This window comes from Contarinia nasturtii, unplaced genomic scaffold, assembly GCF_009176525.2.
Source record: "Contarinia nasturtii isolate CC-2019 unplaced genomic scaffold, AAFC_CNas_1.1 Cnas_scaffold_1699, whole genome shotgun sequence".
In the NCBI taxonomy this organism is placed as follows: domain Eukaryota; kingdom Metazoa; phylum Arthropoda; class Insecta; order Diptera; family Cecidomyiidae; genus Contarinia; species Contarinia nasturtii.
Window position 1 is genome coordinate 4,487,669 of NW_022199032.1, and position 19,721 is coordinate 4,507,389.

Genomic DNA, 19,721 nt, shown 5'->3' on the forward strand with positions numbered 1-19,721 from the left:
GCTTTGATGCGTCTGATTTTGATATGTCATTTTGACCATCGTGACAGACGGAGTTATGAAAATTGTCGATACTCTATGTTAGGTAAGTTTTAATAATAGGACCACGATTGGCTTTTTCATATTTTTGCCGCGAATGCAAATTTTGTTGATTACATTTTTTTGGAACCGAAATGAAAATATAAAAAGCAATGTAGGAATGGCCTGCGATTTGTAGTAATAGTTTTCGACATTGTTTCGTTCATTCTTCAACAATTTGTTGGCAATTCAAGCGAAAAAGTAAGCTAATTTTCGCAAACTCGTCCCGATCTCGAATCAATCAATGGTGTAATTATAGTTTGCCAATGCAATCAATTCTGCGCTGCACCTTACCATCGAATCGTTTCGTATACACCGAAACTCAAACGAGTAAACCAGCTGAACATTTTTTTGTTGTGATTATTTGAACAATGAAGTGATTTTTTTTCTTCATTGAGTAAAAACGAGAAATTGTATCCGATATCAAAAAAAATACATTAAACAGAGAAAAACAAAATATCGTACAATTTAAGAGAAAAAACAACCCAAGACGAGTATGTCGATAGTAAAGGAGCGAGAAAAAAGACAAAAAAAACGCGCCATATTATTCACGTATTTAGAAATGATCTTTAGAATCCATAATATAGCCCAATCTACACAACATTGTACGCGTAAAAGAGAAGTAAAACTCATGTAAACACACTCCAAAGAGTAATCCGAATGAAGCAGCTGTTCTTTTTTACAATTATAATAATTTTATAGCCCAAAGCCTTTTCGATAGGCTTGATTATATATAGGCATGTATGTATATTAAGTGTATGTGTATGTGTGCGGTTCAATCGTATGAAAAAAATTGTCTTCATTGTGCAGTGTGCATGCGTATAGTACTTAGTCCCAAAACGAGCGACAACAACAGCGACGCTGTCGTCGTCATCGGCATCGTCTTCAACGAGTCAATCAATGTGCTCTGACCTGTGTGTATTGGTGTATATCGTACCGTCTGTTCGAGCACAGATTACCCGGTATTTATATCAGAATTCAAAACGAAAGAGAAATACCCACTTCAATCTCAAATATTTATCTGTTGTTCTTAATGTGGAGTAATTTTGAGCCCGAAACCAAAATCACATCTTATCCAAATCGAACGTAGTTTAGCAACATAAATGTTTGGTTTCAACGAAAACATCTTTAATAAACAAGAGAATATTCCGAAGAAGAAAAATAGATGCGATCACAGCCGCATTTTGAATGTTTAAATTCCGATTATAAACCTATAAAAATTCGTCTTTTATATGGGCTTCGATTTATCTCGTCTTTTTTTTTATTTCAATATACATGTTTGGTTTGTAGTATTTTCAATTTTAGCATAACCTATTATTGAATATTGTTTCTGTTTCTTCTCTGTCCCCTTTCACCCGGTTCGATACATAAGAGAAATCTATCTAAAATTCAAATGACACAGACAGGATTGAAGGCTTTTATTCCAAAGATTTCACGGTTGTTACATTGAAGATCAATCAAAAAAAAGCTGCTTGACTATGAATTTATGCAAAAACATACAAAAGAAACGCTGGTAGAAAATTCACCAAACGCAAAAATAGAAACAAAATCAAATCTACGCATAGATATTTATACGCACACGTACACATACAAACACGTACGTACAGCGAGGGTGCATGAAGAGCAGAAAAAGGGGATGAGAGAGAACGAGAACGAAATATAGATGCTCATGTGGTAAAATCAAAAAACATCGATCCAACGAACAAAAGGGAGTATTAAAATGGAAAACTGAAAATCATATGAAGAAATAGAATTGAAAGAGCATACACCCCGTCGTTGGAATGAAATCGCTCGCAAACACACACACACACACACACACGCACAAATACTCATCTTTTTCTATTTCAGGCGGGTACGGTGCACAAAAATATTTACTTGAATTTGCTGTGCCTCTTTTCAATGTAGACACAGACACATATTGCATGCGTACTCCTTTGTGCCTTTGTCTGTGTCACAAGTAAATGTTATTATCTTATGCTTAGAGAAAAAAAGGAAACATAGTAGGTACATTTTTTTCGATATTTTTCTCTTTTCGTTTGAATAGAGCACACAAAACCGAGATACGAAATTAGAAACGCTTTTACGAATCGCATATAACGCATGAGTCAAAAAAATGTGTTAAATACTTTTGAAAGAGAGAAAACATAAAATTCAACATAGAGTCAAGCCGAGGCTCAAATTGCACTGTGAAGGCATGAAATAGTTTTTTCGACCAAGGAAATCAACATTCACACATACATTGAAATAAAAAAACAAAAACAAAATGAGATCCAAATCGAAATGAAGCACAACATAATCATGAAGGATCTTCTAATGTTGAGATTTTTTGTGTATTTTCTTTTTGTTTTCTGTTTTTTGCTGCTTTTTTAGTATTCTCAGGTTTTTTTTGGAACTGTTTTTCGGCTAGGCGAAATTCATCTCACACATAAAATGGTCCTTATGCTCCTTGCATCGGCATTAAGGTTTTCGACTCGCTTTTTTGAGAATGAGAAAGAGAAAAAAATCACATTATTTTGCTTTAGATTTCCAATCTCTTTCAGTTCATCTGCTTTTATGTATATTTTATGTTTGTGTGATTTCGCTTTGTTGTCTGTTTGTGAGTGGCGATCACTACATTGAATACGAACACAGAGATACAGACAGAGGGAGGCATGTTGAATGTTTATGGGTTTTCACAGCATTTACATCAGCTAAATATCCTAATGAGAATTTCTTAAAATGAAAATAACTGCCTTTGATATGGCCAGAAAGATAACCAGCAATTGTTTTTTCATCTCTCCTTGTCTGACATACCGTTAGTTCTTGCAACAGAGATCTTAAGAGAGGACGAGCAACTTTTTGTGCTGCACATACGTATGCTGCACCAATTTACAAATTACGTTTCCAACCGTGCAGTTAACAAAACTCAAAGCATAAGAGAGATTGGCTCTGTAACATTTCTTATTTAGAATCGATAAAAGGATCAAAACCGTTTTTATTTAGGACTTGTCTGAGGTAGTCGAAAAATGTCAGCGCATGCAGTCAATGTTGCTGTTTGTGTTATTTCGTGCGTGTCTGTGCATGACACAACCGAAAAATCTGAGATATTTCTTTGACCATCTGTTGTGCAGCACACACTGTTTACAAGTGAAATTGAAGCGTTTGCTTGATGTTGTGTGTATAATACACATAAAGAACCCAATGAAAAAAAAGCGTTTATGTTTCTGCGATGCAATTGCTTTTCAAGCGAATATTAGCTAAACAAAAACATTATCTATCTGTTATTGTTTATTGCAATAAAATCGATTTTTTTGTTCGTTTCGTTTCCTCGATGACCTCACATTTTTCAAGCGCATAATTTTATTGAATTAATAAGTAATTGGCTGAATCCAAATCAAATTTAATTAGTGAATGAGATGAAGCAATAATATATTTTATGCTGCTGCTACAGTAGTTGCACTGCAAAGCAAATAAACGGGGAAAAAATGAAAACATACGTATTCTTTCAACACAAAACGAATGCGATGGAAACACGAGCACCACAATACAATTGAATTCAAGTAGATTTTATGGTGCGGTTGTGTGTCCCTTCATGCGCAATTGATATGTTCTTCTGGTGGTTGTGATGGTGATGATAGCGCATTGGCATTATTGAATCATAATTTTCTTAGGTGCTGACTCCCTCGTCTCCCTCTTTCTCTCGCGCTCTCACTTTATGCAATCTCTCGCGCGCGCTATTGTATAAAATTTATTTGTATTTCGTTCAAGAGCATCGTAATGCTCCTTTATTTCTCAATTGTCTACAATCAAATGTAAATATATTTACAGTTTAATCATATTTTCAATCCCGATGCGGTAAAGTTTTTTTTGTTGTTGTTGGTATTTTGCTTTGCTTTGTTGAACGTGTGGATGTGTACAAGTTGTACACAACGCTCGGACGACGTTCATGCACGTGCCAACTGGTATTTGTCAAATTGTTAAGTGTAAATGCATACGCACTTGAATGTTTGAAGTATGCATAACGTGCCACATTATATACGGTTAAAATGCGACCACCGTCACAACACACCACCATTTTACTACCATTTATGCTGAACGATGCCGAATCCGGTTCGATTGTCAGTTTTCTTATATTTATTTGGCGCGTAAGCGCGACCGTACAGGCGTTCACATCTATTAACCGATATAATTGTGAGAAATTTATGATAAGTGCAACCACGAAAGGCAAAACATTTTATTTCATTTAGCATCCAATAACAATAAATATTAAGCGGGAAATGATGTCGAACACCATTCAAAATCACAAGGGAAATGGCTATTTGTCGAAAGTGACAAAATGCATTTCTTTTTTTATTCTTTCAACGGGCTGCTTGATGCTCTCACAGCCCACTTCGTCATGAGGGTGATATTTACTCTACAATACTTTTTACATACGCCTTTGATTACGGCATATTGACGCATTCCATATTTTGGTTGTTTATTTTGAATGAATCAAAACCATCAAAAATCGCATCAGGACAAATCTCCAAAAGCAATGACGCACATCACTTTGGAAGTTAAATCAAAACAATGACGAGGAAAACTATCACGAAGATGATGATTTAAGAAACATTCGGACTATTTCATCTTAATGCCGCTAGCTGCTGCTGCTGCTGCATTAAAACGTATATTTTTTTTTTGTTTAAAACCAACCAAAAATTCACCATTTGTGAAACATTAAGACAAAAAACAAAGATTTAGGTTGTTCATTGTGAAATACGCGCGATCGAGTCATATCAATTTATTGTATAGTTTTGAAATGAGAAACAACAGCGAGAAAAAAAACAGATCCCACCACAGAAAAGTTCAAAAAATTGGGATGTTGACGAGAAAGACGACGAAAGAGAGCGAAAAAAAAGATTGAAAATGCACCTGGCGCTTGCCAACATTTAAAGCAGCACAGAGAGAAAACTGTACAATATAATATTTAATGAATGCATCGGGTATATATATGAACCGGATGAGGTGGTGTGTGATAATAAAATACAATAGTGTTGGTAAAAAACAATTTTTTTTCTCTCAAAATCCAGCGTAGAGGATATTCGTACGGTCTGCATCTCAACAGTGGAGATGGCATCGAGTTCAAATCGATGAATGTCGAGCCTGTCTTTTGGAACATGAACTCTCTGTGACCGCGTTTTTCTTCTTCTGCTGCTTTTTTTTTCGTCGGCTTTGTCAAAAAAGATTTTTTATCGTTGTCACACACAAAGAGACGAAAAATGTGAAATTAACATAGAAATTAACAGCAGACTTGTTTGTGCCTTTTATAGAGATGCTCCGTTCAGTTTTGTTCATTCAACTCATTGCAAAGAATGAAAATGCGATTCATATGGAAAATTGAATTGTGCCCGAATGCGTGAAATTGATGAAGTGCAAACACAAAATTTGTTTACCGCCACCAAATTGGAAGCGAAATTTTTCTACTATGCGAATGCAAAAAAAAAAAAACTCTTTCAACGCTGAGTTTAATGTCTCAGCTCCGAGCTTTTGATTGTGTGAAATGCAAACGTGGTAACAATGTTGATTTTTTTTATTTGTTGCTAAATAGCAGAAGCAAGCTGCCATGTGCCCCAAATTTTTGAACAGAACACATATACACCCAGCTGTATGCTTTGATTTATATACGCTCAAAATTGCAATTACATGATCGAAGAACATGCAATGGAATGTAAAAGTAGCTCATTACATGCATGGCCATGCTTAAATCTCAATTGCCGAAAATGATGCGCGCACAATGGCAAAAACGAAAAAAAAGGACAACTATAAAATTCGATTTGCGATCGGTTGCAGCGGCCACAGAAGTACGAAAACAAAACGAATGAACGAAGGGAAAAAACGTCATATAATAACCCATAATTCAATCTAGCGAATTCAGTCATTGGCCAAGCTGCTACCGCTGCTGCTGGGTCAACGATCTAATATTGATGTTTTTGTCTTGTTCTTCCCCTGTTTATTTCTTCGCGTTCTTCCTCGAAACGGTTTGCCTGCATCGCTTTTGCAAGCACACACTCACACTCGTGTACACACAGGGAATGAGAGGCACATCTCTTTAGTCGCAATTATCATTCAAATAATTGCCATCAATGGGGCTGAGAGAAGTTTTGGTTTGCCGAAAGCTTTGGTTTACCTTTGCATTCAATGCGCCGAACAAGTGACACGAACTTAAATCAAACAGTATTTGTCAAAACGATGCAAACGTGCGAAATAATTAAATTAACATATTATTAATCGGTGAATGAAAACAACATGAGCCTCAAGCCATAAAGTGATTAGACTGTGCCAGCAGTTAAAATCGCGTCAAATTTGAATAACCATTGCATAAACGCGTCAAAAATTTTTATCAAATGGATGTGAATATGTGGCGACTCGAGGCTGTTTCAATGGAGACAATTCAATTTCAAGGCATGAATTTTTTTTTCAATATTTTTTTCTGATTTCTCAGTAATCCAGAGCGAGAAAACAATAATTCAAATGATCGAGTTGGCTTGGTATTGAAGAGCACCAAATTATAATGTCGACGATGATGATGAAGAAGCAGAAAAAAGCAAAAAAAAAATATACGCATATATACATAAAAGAACCAGAGACACGTACCCAGAAAAGAGCAGGTGGCAAAAAGATTGCTCCGAAAGCATTGTTTATTAACTTAACGGTAAGGTCAACACAAGACGAAGCGAGAAGTAGAGAGGAGAGAGAAAATAAATTGTAACATTCAAAAGAAAATCCATGGTATATCGGCTAACTATGAATTGTATATTGAGTTGTGCTGCATGCTGTATTGATATTGGGATACAAAATGCGTTTTTCGTTTTGTGTTGCAGGAATTCGAACATATATTATTTTATATTTATATATGTTGTGTGTGTGTGTGGTTGTGTATGTGCATGTATATGATTTGACTCCAGCGAATGCTGTATGTGCCGGTTTAGCTCTCGCATCGAATCGAGAGTGTGCAGATGAAAATGGTTTTTCGTTTCGATTTCAACATTGTATGAGTCGAATGAGTGAGACGAGAGTGATTAAGTTTCCTCTTTTCTTGGGTATTTTTTTCTTATTTTCTTCGGGTTTTTTTCTCCACTTCGTTTACAAAAGACTAAATTCATAAATAACATCGAAGTGCTCTCTCGGTACTCATGTTGCGCGCTTCGTCTCGTGCTCTTTCCTTGTGTTTTCTTCCTTTTCTCTTTCTCTCGCTAGTTTTTTTTTCTTCTCTTGTGTATTGGTAAACACAGAGTTCGCATATATAGACAACGCACATTGATTTTCAACACCAGCCAAAATACAATTTTTATTCCTGCCTTTACCGGATACACACTTTTTGCTTTTTGACTTGTATGAAATACGCTTGACAAATCATTTTTAACTGGGTCGTATATTAAATGCAATGTGCGATGCACTTGAAATATAAATTCATTCACTTGAATGGAAGCGAGTGGAATCAAACTTTATATTTCGCGTGATGGGCTTCGTTTTAGTGTCTTTTGTGCACTGAGATCGCGTTATTTTATGTGTATCATTTGATGATGGCAAAGATGATGACGACGGCGACAGAAAGCAACCGTGAAAAAGAAACATTTTTTTTGGTTGTTGTTATCCTTTTACAATTCTTGCAATGGAACAAAGAACATTTGAATGGCGTTCATTGGTTAAACTCGGCAAATAGTTATGAATCTAGTGTGTCATTCAAAACAATGGAAAATAAAATGGTTTCTTTTGAATGAAAAATTTAAGAAATTTCATGTAACATCACTTCAATTTCTGATAAATTTATCATCGCATATTTGTTCGATTCTATCAATTTGCTTTGTTTCTCGCGCGCGCTCTCTCTCTTTCTCATGCATATGCAGAATTGAATAAATACTAATATATTCGTAATGTCGTCGGTAAATGTAATATTTTCTATCGTTCTTTACTTCTTTTTCCAATTTTGTTGTTGTTCTTTTCTCATTGGTAAGAATCCATAATTAACAGAAAAAAGAATGAACTCATAATTTATTATGGAATTTAATTTCTTTTTGAAATTGTTTTTTTTTACTTCTTCTTCTTCATGTTCAGTTTTTTTTATTGTCGTTTTCTAGTTTATATTCTTGCGAAACATTGCTTATAATTCACACTATGTTTTACATAAACATGTCAAAATGTTTTCGATTTTCGATTGTGTGTATTTATATGATTGGTGGAAGTGGTGTAAGTTTTCATTGAGAGAGTTCAGCATTCGAATATGTCAACGGCATCACCGATCATCATCATCGTCATCATCCTCATCATCAAAATTTCTCTGGCATATACAAAAATTGTACGCAAGCGTCAATATCACGATAAAAATTTGTGTGCATTTGTTATAATAAGATGAATCGAGACCGATTTTCACGAAGCGAACATTGCATACATTGGAATCATTTTCGTTTTCGTCTTTTGCGAGAAAAAAGAAGCGGATTGTTCTTTCGGAATTTTCATCTTTCTCGCATGAAGCATACAATAACAATTGATAGCATCGTTTTTTTTATTTTGTTTAATTTCATTTCAAACATTTGATAAGAGCGATTCATTCAATCATTGACATCTTTGTTGGTTTTTTTTCAACTGCATTAAACTCAATTTTCTCGCTTTGTTTTGGTTTTTATTTATTCGTATTTTTTTTATTTAATATGAACAACTTTTCCGATTGCATTTTGCATTCATCTCAGAACGTTTCTTTTATTATTGTGATTTAAAAGCACATACATGACCAATGTTTATTGTTTATTTTGCGATTTTTTTTCTCTCGCGCAAACATAATTAGAAGAGAATTGTTTTGTTTTGCATCACTTTGTTTTTATTTCATTAAAATGGTTTTGACTTGTGCCGTATTTTTTGTGTAATTCATCATCGTCGTAGTCGCCGACTGTGAAAACTTTGCATAAACTTAATCGTCCCGTTCGTATTTATATTGTGCAGCATTTGATTTTGTTTTCGTTTGAGTTATCTAGAATGGATTTATTGTTTTTTTTTTTGCTCATTACATTTGCTCGTTTCCCCGATTCGGTATGTTTTATGCAATATTTTTCATTTCATTTTTTTTTTTTTGCATTCTTTGAATCTTCATATTTTCATTCTTGCGTGCATGTTTTTCTTTTCGTTTTTTTTCGCTTTTATTTTCAATATTTTTTGTGCATATATATTGTTAAAATGCATCGCTTTGACTGTATACATCCCGTATTGTAACAAACTATCTCGCCTCTCTCAGTTGTTTTCAGCAAAACAGTAGACTCACATACGCTCACTTGATTTAAAAAATTCTCAATAAATGTACGCCACTTGGTTTTAATTTTTGATTGTCCGTAATGCACATGTGTTAAAAATTTTACAATTTGTACTCACCAGGTTGTTTATTTGCGATTTTATTGAAACAATTTTGAAAAACTTCATAAAGAGCCATTGGTTCATCGTCACTGGTCGCCATTTTGAAATAAAACTAAAAATATTACAATAAATAATACACAGCGTACAGCTCTCAGTACACAGAATGTGTGTATATATATATCGTGTGTCTCTCTTCTTTGTATAAAAGCCCACTGCCACTTTTAATCAGCGCCAATTTCAAACTGTTGTGAATGAGTCAAAGTATTTTCGAGTCTGGATCGAGAAAATGCACTGTTCAATGGTGCGCATTTGTATTGGTGAATCGTATAGTATACGTTACCAAATGATTACAGCGCATACACACAACGCACAACTATTTTCATCTCTGTCTATTCTTCACATGTCATCTCATTCGATCCAATAGCACGCATACACATGCACAACACAACATTTTATAGCAGTCCAAGAAAAAAGTGAAATTTTATGGCAATACGGTCAGTATTACCATAAAAACATACATTCAATAATTGTTTATTTATCGATTTGCATTCAGTTATGAGATAATTGGGAATCATTTTCAATTTTTAAATAATTGAATAGAATTCCATTTTTTTGATGTGCATTGAAAACTTTTCATTTTCAATTGAAACTCGGGTCCATTGAAGATCTTCAAATTATGGCATTTTTAAGATTTCACATGAAGTTGTCATCTTTTGCCTTCTCCCTCTCCCCCTCTACTCATCTCTATCTTTCTAAAAGAATAAACATAGTAATGTCAAACATAAAAGCCGCTTGACATTTCTACGCTAATTGTTTTGTCTTCGGTTCGATGTGTACACATTCATTCAATTTCATTAGTTTTTTTTTTTAACTTGAATGCGCAACATTGAAAGAATAACAAAAAATTTCAATAATCTCGACGTTACAAATAAAATTTGTTCGTTTTGTGTGTTTTTTTTTGTCAATCTATCGTATGTTTTATACTGAATTTTGAATGAAGTGTTAAAGTTTTATCCAAATTTTTCCGCGATAAACTGATATGTCAAGTGTGCTTATAAATATTTTAAATCATAATTAAATCCATTCATAATGGAAATGCTATATGCTGTTCATAAAAAACCCGGCACACAAAATAATCAACAAATACTCGACTCGTAAGTACACAAGTAATTCCAATATTTATGCAAATACATAGATCGCTATTGATTTTTGTATGTTTTCCATATTTTTTTATTTCAAATCAAGATTTTTCAATAATAACAAAAATCGAAAGCCGACATTGTGCACCGTATCCACTCGCAACGTGATTGCCTACACAACAGACTCAGATATTAATGAAACCGATGGGAACCATTTGAGCGGATTTTATGTTTATTTGGCCGATTTAAATACACCATGGCTTACATACAGGTATAATCACATAAATTGAATGCCAAAGATGACATGGAATTGACAACAATGTTGCTTTCGGTTCAAACAGGGTCACCACCAATAAATTCCCCATTTCAATTTTGGATTGGGATATTTTGGGCAAATATCTTTTGGTTGGTGATATATCCGGTAACATTCAAATATTTGTACAAAAAGAAAATCTTCTGTCCGAATGGATTCAGTACTATCATGTTCGTTTACCGGGCGAACATATCATCAAAGCGGCTTTTTTTCATAATGGACGAAAGTTAGTACTTCAGCCGGATAAAAAAGATATTACAAACTATATGGACAAATTTCAACGAGCCAAATTTTTACCAAGTTGCCGATCATTTGGTGGCGTTCCAGCCGATGGTGTTTTAGTTGTTACCGCAACCGGTTTGCTGGGTAAGTCAATTTGACCATTTGCAAGGCATAGCCATTCAAATTAACACATTTTTTTTTGTTTATTAGGTGCATTCTTAATACCGCCTGATTTGCCAAATCTTAATAAATTAGCCACAAGTCTTAGTCCACCAACTTTACCTCAAATATTGACACCGGTTACACAAAGTCTGGGACGCACAAGAAATTTTATTACAATCGCCGACATTTGCTATTCGAAAAGTAAGCTTCAATCTAATTCAGTTTTGGTAGAGATTTTTGATGTGATTTGATTTTGTTTCTTAAGATGGAAATTTCATGTTGGCTGTGGCCAATGGTACAATTGATAATCCAGCGTCCACAATGATTCATTGTTATCGTGTATCGATTAAGAAACAAATGGACAACTTAATATTGTCCAGCCAAAGTTTGCCCAGTTTCTTTCTAACGGGCGGAGCAGCCAGAGATATACCAGGTAAGTTTTTCAGAATGGTTACGTTCACATTGAGATATGGAATATTCTACTTATTTTCATGAATTTTAGACATTTCAATCACTCATTTGAGATGGATATATAGTGAAGATTCCGATTCATTGTTGGTCGGTACTAAAACGCCATCCGGTTGTTTCATTGAATTATGGGGTTTAATGGAAAAAGCGACACCAATCCATTCGCATTTCAAACACTTGTTCCAGCAACCGAATAAAACCGAAGTGTTTAAAACATTTGTAAGTGTATTTTCATGGACCGTTTCACTTTCTTTTTACTTCGAATCAATGAAAATCATAACTTTAATAAATGAATCGATTAAAACGGCTGTATAGGTTTGGACGCATCAAGTAAATTATCGTTATTCAAGTCGAATTATTGATATTTGTGCATCAAAATTTCAATATGGATCATCATCGTATATTTTTGTATCGATGGCCGACAATACAATACATTGCTTGCACCGTGACACCTTGAAACGAGTAAGAATTGCAATCAATTTTATTTAAATTATTCAAAACCTAACATATTTTCCATGTTTGAAAACCAGTTAACAAATGCATCGCTTACGTGCGTGTGGCGCAATGAAAACGACCACGTATCAAAGCAAACGAAAATAGATAGTACAATTGTTGCGCACGATATAACCTGGATGGGTCATTTATTACTTGCTGTCGATGCCGAAGGTCAATTGTATACTTATCGTGTTTCCTATCCACATCAAGAACAGGCCGGTGGCCAATTATCCATAAATTATGCGGTTTCATTGCTTGAATATTGTTTAGTTGGCGGTTATGATGCGCTCGACGTATTTTTAATACTTAAAGTACAGCAACTTGACGCGATTATCGATCGTTTGACGGAAAATTTTACGCGTCAACCAGCGTTTGTTCAGCAATATTTCTATGTGAATTTCTTTGCCATGAAAATGAATTTGTATCGACTTTCGGTGTCTGGTCTTCCGAAAGCACATGATTTAACATCATTTTTGATGTTACACTCGATTTTAATTGGTTTCAAAAGTTTACTACGACCTTCAGTGCTGTCAAGTCATGATAAAGGACCGGCTGAAAATCTAGCAAGTAAATACATCAGCAGACAGTTTTTTTTTCGTTCTTTATTCGTACTCATAAATTGTCGTTTTCCTTTTGCAGTGGTTTTATCCGAATCGGTACCGGCTGATATTGATCGATTGTTGTTGGGACTTGAAGTAAAAGAATTTTCTGTTGAAGCTTCAACGCTGCAAAGTTTACAGCAACTCATTCAATGGGTTGCCGATTTGGCATTGAATATTTTGGCAAAACTTCCCGATAGCCGTGGCATGAGTGGAATGAATCGGAGCACCGGTGTATGTGTACTTGTTTTAAAGTCTTCATTTCCTCAATTAAGAAATACATCTAATTCCTTACAATTTCAATGATTTTTTTTTTCAGTATGACATTAGCAAAGATATCGTTGCATTGAATAGCATTCGGGAATTGTTGGTTGTGATGCGCATGTGGGGATTGGTTCGATCACAATGCTTGCCGGTATTTTCACGTTCTGCCGAAAACCTCGATGTATTGGCCACATTGTATAAATTATTAACACGTTTAACTTTAAATCCAAACGAACCTGATGAAGTGTTACTCGGTTAGTGGCTTCAATTTTTATTCAACAAACGACGCTTCAATTTTCACATTTCTTTTTATTTTCACTCATCTAGACGAATGTTGCTTGCTGCCAAGTCAAGTGCTCATTCCACAACTTCAACTTATCTCATCTCAGTACTGTATAGCATCGCCAATTATGTTTTATCTTACAAATAGCAATCTTCCACTACGTGTAAGACAATATTTAAACTTTAGATAAGATTATTGAGTATCATTTAATTGTTAATTGTTTGATTCTATTTCAGTTTGAATACAATACAGAACCGAATTGCTTGAAATTGAATTCCGAAGTTGCACCGAATGAAGGTGGCATGTCAGAAAATATTGTCGATTCCATTCGTCACATACAATTGGGGAAAAAGCCAGGTGCCGTTCGACGATGCACAAGATGCGGTGCTTACAGTAGTTTAAATAGTGTGGCACGCACACCGGCCATGCGATCATGGGAATTACGTTGGTCAAGCGGATGCCGTTGTGGTGGTTTTTGGCGTCTTTATGTCAGCTAAATTCTGTAATGTCTTTCATCTAGATTTAAATAAATTTTAAACTAAATATTTAATATTATGACAAATTCATGTACTTTATTTTAACTGTTCATTTACAACATGCCACGAGTAATTTTGTTGGAAATTATTCGTTAAATAAATGAAAATCCGTTGCTCTATATCAAATTGAATTGAGTGATGAATTAATCTGTTGAATATTTTTGTAATCAACAGAAATAAAGAGAGGTAGTTTTTTTTTAATCACTCTGTATAATTCATTGATCTTAATCATTGATCTGATTAATGATCATAGTCTGACCTTATGAGGTTTGCAATTTTTACCATTTGAGCCTCTGAATTATCAGCCATTAAAGAAATGAAACCACTTTAAATTATTGATTGATTGTTTGATATTTATAAATCAACGTTTACAGGATGAAATAATACAACGAAATTTTCTCTTAAATTTCCGACAGTCGTTACATTTTTTATGACCGTATAAATGCTTTAATTATAGTTTTTTTTTTCTTATCAAAGTAAAATTGGTTGATTAATAAAGAAATTTGGATTGGGTTAATATTTATCTAAACTGCAATGGTGATATTCTAAGTCCAACTACATCTTTGCCAACTTCGGCGACTTCGCATACATTACACAATGTTCCTTTGAATGTTGGTTGATACGATGCACCGCATAATGGGCATTTCTCTTCCGGTTTACCTTTGTAAATCGGTTTGAATGTGTTGGCACACAAATTGAATGGATTATGTTCATCGTATTCGAGTGCGTGTTCGTCGGTGAGGTTCAATTCGCATGCTTGTAAAATTTTACGAGCTTGTTGCGCAACTTCTGGTCTTGGACCGAGCTCAAGTAATCGTCGGGCAAATGAAGCGGCCGTTTTAAAGTTCTTTAACTTGAAGAACATATTCAATGCCGTTCGCAGTGTTAAAATTTGATGGACTGGTTGTAAATTACAATGTGAAAAATATGCGGCCATTTCACAATGACGTTTCTTATCGTCAAGCGTTGCATTTGGCAAACCTTTGCGATTCGTTTCCATTTTGATGCCAACCACATACTCACGACAAATACTTAATAGCTGTTGAGCTTCGGCAATTTCTTGTCGATTTTCAACCACAAGCAATGGAATTGAAACTAATATTGACTGCAATTTACTAATTGCCTCCGTGAATTTTCCAGCTGTTGTTAATTGATAGCATGCCTGTAGCCGTTGAATTAAATCGTTAAGTTTTACATAAACAGTTGGATGGGCTTTTTTAACATTTGCTTCTTTCCAATTACGTTGTGGATGCCCAAACAATGGATCTAAGCTTGGCAATGCTGAATATGAAGTGCGTGCACCAATGAAGAATTGCATGAAAATTTCTTTAAATGGCTCGAATTGTACAACACCGACTTGATCATTGAGCAAACGGAATGCGGACTCAAGTGAACCGGCACGCAAATGATCGGCAACTAAGTTTGTATTATTTGCCCAATATTGTGTATAACTTGGACCACGATTTGGTGCTTCAAAATTTCCATCGTTGCTAATGCTAACCGCTGACATTTTGGCCGCAATTTCTTCGGGAATATCGAGATCTTCATCGCCAACATCCCATCCAGGCCCTTCATTGTCACCTTCCACGGTTTCAAGGGCATCTTTCATGTCATCATCCTCGTCGTCACCCAAACCAATATCCGCATCGGCACCCCAACCATCGCCGGCTCCCTCATCAATTGTTGACTCAACTGCTGTCAATGCTTGGTGTACATTTTGTGCTCCACGTGACAACATTGCTCCTGTGTCATAGATTTTTGAAGAAAAAAATCGAGTATTAATATGTTTTTCTTTTGTTGATAAGAATTTAAGAGAAATTACCTTCAAAGAAACCTCGTGTAACAGTCAACAGTGGCCAATTGCTTTCGGCTTGTTGCACTGGAAGCGGTGGATTCAACAAAACCGCATTGGTATTTGGTTCTGGCAGCGCTTTCCCATCAGCGGTTATGACATCGGCCAATTCCTTTGCCTCGTCCTCATAACCATTTGTGGCCGCTGTCAAATAAGCCAACGAATTTTGTCCGCAATTCTTTAAAATCGAAATGCGCTCTTTAACATCACCCAATAGCAAAGCACCTTGATATTGTGCCGAAACATCTTTTCGAATTTCAGCGATTTTATTCATTTTCTTCAATTTCTCCAAATTGCCAGTAATCAAATACAAGAATGAAAGTTTGTCAAAGTTTTTGGTGCGTTGATAGCTCATTTCAACGACCTGGTGGTTTCCTTGCATTAATGCCGCTTGACCCAAACGATCCCAACTATCTTTATCATCCAATGATTTGGCTGCTTCCAAGGCCACTTCGATGTTACCACATTCCAATGCCAGACTGAATCGTGTCTTTTCATCTTTTACAAAGTGCAAAGCAACTTCTGGATAACCCTTTTGCTGTAGGTAGGCAATAATACTTTGACCAACCAAACGGGCATTGCGCACCATATGCAACACTTCTTCGTATTTGCGATTGATCAATGCCAATTTGAATTTGAATTCAGTTGGATCGATGTTGAGCACACGCGTACGGCATTCACGATCCAAACAGAAAACTTCGGTACCTTTGACACGTGTAATATAAATCGGAAGGTCCAATGTTCGAATGATGCCGTGATCACCATTTGTAATTGCATATTTGATATGATTGCTTGTTGTGTAAATGAATACACCTGAATCGTCCCAGGCGCCCGATTTAACACGTGTATTCTCATGAATTGAACACAACAAATCCATATTACGGCTACAAATGCTGACTGTATGTTTGGCCAATAGAGCAACATGTGACATATCTGCCGACCATACAACATAACGACATTTGGCTATTTTCACTGTGGCAATAACACGAAGCTGTTGTACATCGAACAATGTCACAGAATCAGCATCTTTCAACAGTAGCATGCCAGTACCAGCATAGAAAATATCTTCACACTGTGACATACATTTTTTGGTGACTTCATTTTTGAAATTTTTCACCACCAATTGATTGTTACGATCAAGTACAGCGAATCGATTACGTGCCACCCATAATGCTGTTATTCCCGACGAACGTTTACTTTCGGTTTCATTGTGTTGATTTGAATCCGAATCTTTTGGAATGCTGTACAGATCATAGGTGCTATTTTCAAGATTTGCCGTACGCGTACAAATCAAAATTGCATTCAAAGCTGGATTATATGACATACTGTGTACGGGTGATTTTGAACCGCCACGCAGCTGCATCACGACCGATTGATTTGTGGTGGTAAAATCCAATTTACGCAAGAAACGATCTTTTACATAATACAAAATATTTCCATGCACAGCGTATGCAGGACGCTCACGTTCCAATTTGAAAACAATCATACCTGAAATGATTAACAACAACAATAACAAAAAATTTGTAAATGTTTTCGAGTAAATCTTTTGCGCAAAAAGTGCTTAAATAAAATGTGAAAATGCTTACCGCCATCATGACCGGCCGCAAATAAATTTAATGATGGATGCGCCGTAAGAATCCAATACCGTTCGTTTTCTCGTCGGAATGTGTGCAAACATTGACGTTTTGTCATATCCCAAACGCGAATACTTCTATCTTCGCCGTTTGATATCACAAGCTCTTGACGTGGATGGAACAATACACTGGACACATTATTGTAATGGCCACGGAATGTGTCGACTTCCCATGCTTTATATTCATTCATGCGCCAGAGTTTGATTTGCCGATCATCGGCACCAGACACAATAAGCGGCAACGATGGATGGAAACTGGCCCAATTAACACCTCGATCATGACCTTCTAATACATGCTTCACGGCCGCATCAGCAACACCAAACAAATCGGTTGCTCCTTGTAATTTTGGTAAATCTTCTAATCCGCCTGGACCCGGTGCCACATTCTTCTTACGCAAACCTAAATCATGCATTAACATTCAATTAAAAAAAAACAAAATTCTTCCACTTTTTTTTTTCAAATAACACAACAATATGATCGGTTGATGATTAATGCTAAAAAATTAAAATAAACAATACTGCTTCGGCGGTCCCAATTTCATTTCATATTTACCGCTACGCATCATGTATCTTGTTTAAATTTTATGAAATGAAATTAATTAATCGAAAGAGAGAAAAAAAACACAACCGCAACAACAAAAACTAAAACTAGCCTTAAATTCTAAGATAAATGTAATAGAACCAAATTTGAACCATTTATGTATAACTATATGAAAGCGTTTTAGGAAATTTTAATTGCTAAACCATATTTATACCCATATAAGTGATAACAGTGTGATGGATGGGGAAAAAATCCCGAATTTTTATAAAATTTTGCCATTTCCATTTTCACTTCCACACATTTCTTCAGCAATAAATTCAATTCCAGCGGAAAAATTCATTCAAATCGAATACACTAACCCGATTAAGTTCATTGAGTTTCTATCCCGGATCGTACGATATGATTTTAGTTAATTTTTATGTACAAAACAAATGATTAAAAATTATGTTAGCGGGAGGTTGAGCGTGGTCATTTTCACGTGCCCATTTATCGCTCAATAATAAATGCTTACAGGTAGAGTAAAGAAGAAAGCTTGAAAATTAGAATTTGTTAACTAAAATAATGGTATTGTATCTCAAAACATCTCGTTGTTTTCGGTTTCTTTTGTCGTTTCGTGTATGTTTTATGTTTTTCGTGTATGTTTTATGTGTGAGTGTATGAAAAAGATTAATTTTGTTTCGTTCGAATTTGGTCCTACCTTTCATTCCATCTCTATTCGCAATACCTGCGATATCCCAAACGCGAACTGTTTGATCCAATGAAGCCGACACAATTTGATCTTCGACCGGATGGAACATGGCACACATAACATAGTGATTGTGGCCAGTCAACACTGAAATACATGTTCTCGATTGCCAATTCCATATACGAATCGTTTGATCATCGGACGCACTCAAAATCCATGGGTATTCATGATGGAAAAATGTGGTACGCACATAATCTAAATGGCCAAGCAATGTGAAGATGCAACGACGTTTCTTGTAATTCCAAAACTTCATACGTACACATAAAAAAGGAAAGAAATGAATATTGACTAGACTTGCTTTTGATTTTCATTCAACTTACTTTGATTTTGAAATCATCACCACCGGAAACGAACAACGGCTGTTGGTTGTGAAAACAAATACCACGAACTGGACCATCATGTTCGTCGAATTTTTCGAGCAATGTACACATACGATAGTCCCATAGTTGAATTACACCACTATGCAAACTGCAATTTGAAAAATGATAATTGAATTATCATGCACTCTAGCATGCACTGTGTTGATTTTAATGCAAATGTATCAATAAATCATAGCCCGTTACGTGGCTCATTTATGGAAATCATTTTACATACCTGGCTAAGATCCACGGTCGTTTTGGATGAAATGAAATGCCTTTGACACGGGCCGATTTTGATTCAAAGTTAACGAGCATGTCGTTGATCTTTTCTTATTTCACTCGAAATTCAAATAAATTTGATTAATATTATTTTTGTTTTCAACTAAAACTTCGAACGATCAAAAACACAAAATAATCCAGTTGGCCGAATTATATTTCATTGAATTCACTTCTTTTTCGCTTGACACGTCACGCAAACATACATCGGTGAAATGATGAAGTATTCAAAATGTCAAAACACGCCAACGAAGTACGCAACACACCAAGAATACTCTAAAACACACATACACACAATGTGGACTTAACATTTTGCATGTCAATTAAATACTTACAGTCTCTAAAGTATGGAAAACCGCGAAATAAAAAAAAACATTGATCTTTTTTTAAATAATGTAA

At 35.3% G+C, this 19,721-nt stretch overlaps 3 protein-coding genes across 4 annotated transcripts in view; 1 reads left to right on the top strand and 2 right to left on the bottom strand.

Annotated features, from left to right (window-relative positions):
• The window catches only part of LOC116347170 (protein daughterless), a 72,512-nt gene extending 62,826 nt beyond the window's left edge, over nucleotides 1–9,686 (bottom strand). Inside the window, exon 1 of the mRNA XM_031777687.1 lies at nucleotides 9,454–9,686. Within this exon, the coding sequence (XP_031633547.1) occupies nucleotides 9,454–9,535 (82 nt within the window). The 5' untranslated portion in view covers nucleotides 9,536–9,686. The remainder of the gene's footprint in view (nucleotides 1–9,453) is intronic.
• A 682-nt stretch (nucleotides 9,687–10,368) lies between these two features.
• On the top strand, nucleotides 10,369–14,047 carry LOC116346817 (mediator of RNA polymerase II transcription subunit 16). The gene is made up of 12 exons (XM_031777045.1): nucleotides 10,369–10,589; nucleotides 10,681–10,845; nucleotides 10,916–11,253; nucleotides 11,320–11,472; nucleotides 11,537–11,704; nucleotides 11,774–11,958; nucleotides 12,055–12,201; nucleotides 12,270–12,801; nucleotides 12,874–13,067; nucleotides 13,153–13,351; nucleotides 13,425–13,543; nucleotides 13,617–14,047. The coding sequence occupies exons 1-12, from the start codon at nucleotides 10,525–10,527 to the stop codon at nucleotides 13,875–13,877; spliced, it is 2,526 nt and encodes an 841-aa protein (XP_031632905.1). The 5' UTR covers nucleotides 10,369–10,524; the 3' UTR covers nucleotides 13,878–14,047.
• A 201-nt stretch (nucleotides 14,048–14,248) lies between these two features.
• LOC116346815 (coatomer subunit alpha) lies at nucleotides 14,249–19,533 on the bottom strand. 2 transcript variants are annotated; one of them, XM_031777044.1, is made up of 6 exons: nucleotides 19,282–19,533; nucleotides 19,008–19,155; nucleotides 18,667–18,934; nucleotides 17,355–17,801; nucleotides 15,739–17,256; nucleotides 14,249–15,659 (listed from the first exon to the last, which is right to left on the bottom strand). In XM_031777044.1, the coding sequence occupies exons 1-6, from the start codon at nucleotides 19,359–19,361 to the stop codon at nucleotides 14,437–14,439; spliced, it is 3,684 nt and encodes a 1,227-aa protein (XP_031632904.1). In that variant the 5' UTR covers nucleotides 19,362–19,533; the 3' UTR covers nucleotides 14,249–14,436. The 2 variants fall into 2 exon arrangements, with proteins under 2 accessions (XP_031632904.1, XP_031632903.1); XM_031777043.1 differs by having other exon boundaries at nucleotides 18,640–18,934.
• Between the last annotated feature and the right edge of the window lie 188 nt (nucleotides 19,534–19,721).

Coding starts and splice junctions, on each gene's coding strand:
- LOC116346815 (XM_031777043.1), bottom strand. CDS start 19,361: ATGCTCGTTAACTTTGAATCAAAATCGGCCCGTGTCAAAGGCATTTCA. Junction 19,156..19,281: donor CGACCGTGGATCTTAGCCAG/GTATGTAAAATG, acceptor TTCAAATTGCAG/TTTGCATAGTGGTGTAATTC. Junction 15,660..15,738: donor TACACGAGGTTTCTTTGAAG/GTAATTTCTCTT, acceptor TCTATGACACAG/GAGCAATGTTGTCACGTGGA.
- LOC116346817 (XM_031777045.1), top strand. CDS start 10,525: ATGGAAATGCTATATGCTGTTCATAAAAAACCCGGCACACAAAATAAT. Junction 10,590..10,680: donor AATCAACAAATACTCGACTC/GTAAGTACACAA, acceptor TTTCAAATCAAG/ATTTTTCAATAATAACAAAA. Junction 13,544..13,616: donor ATAGCAATCTTCCACTACGT/GTAAGACAATAT, acceptor ATTCTATTTCAG/TTTGAATACAATACAGAACC.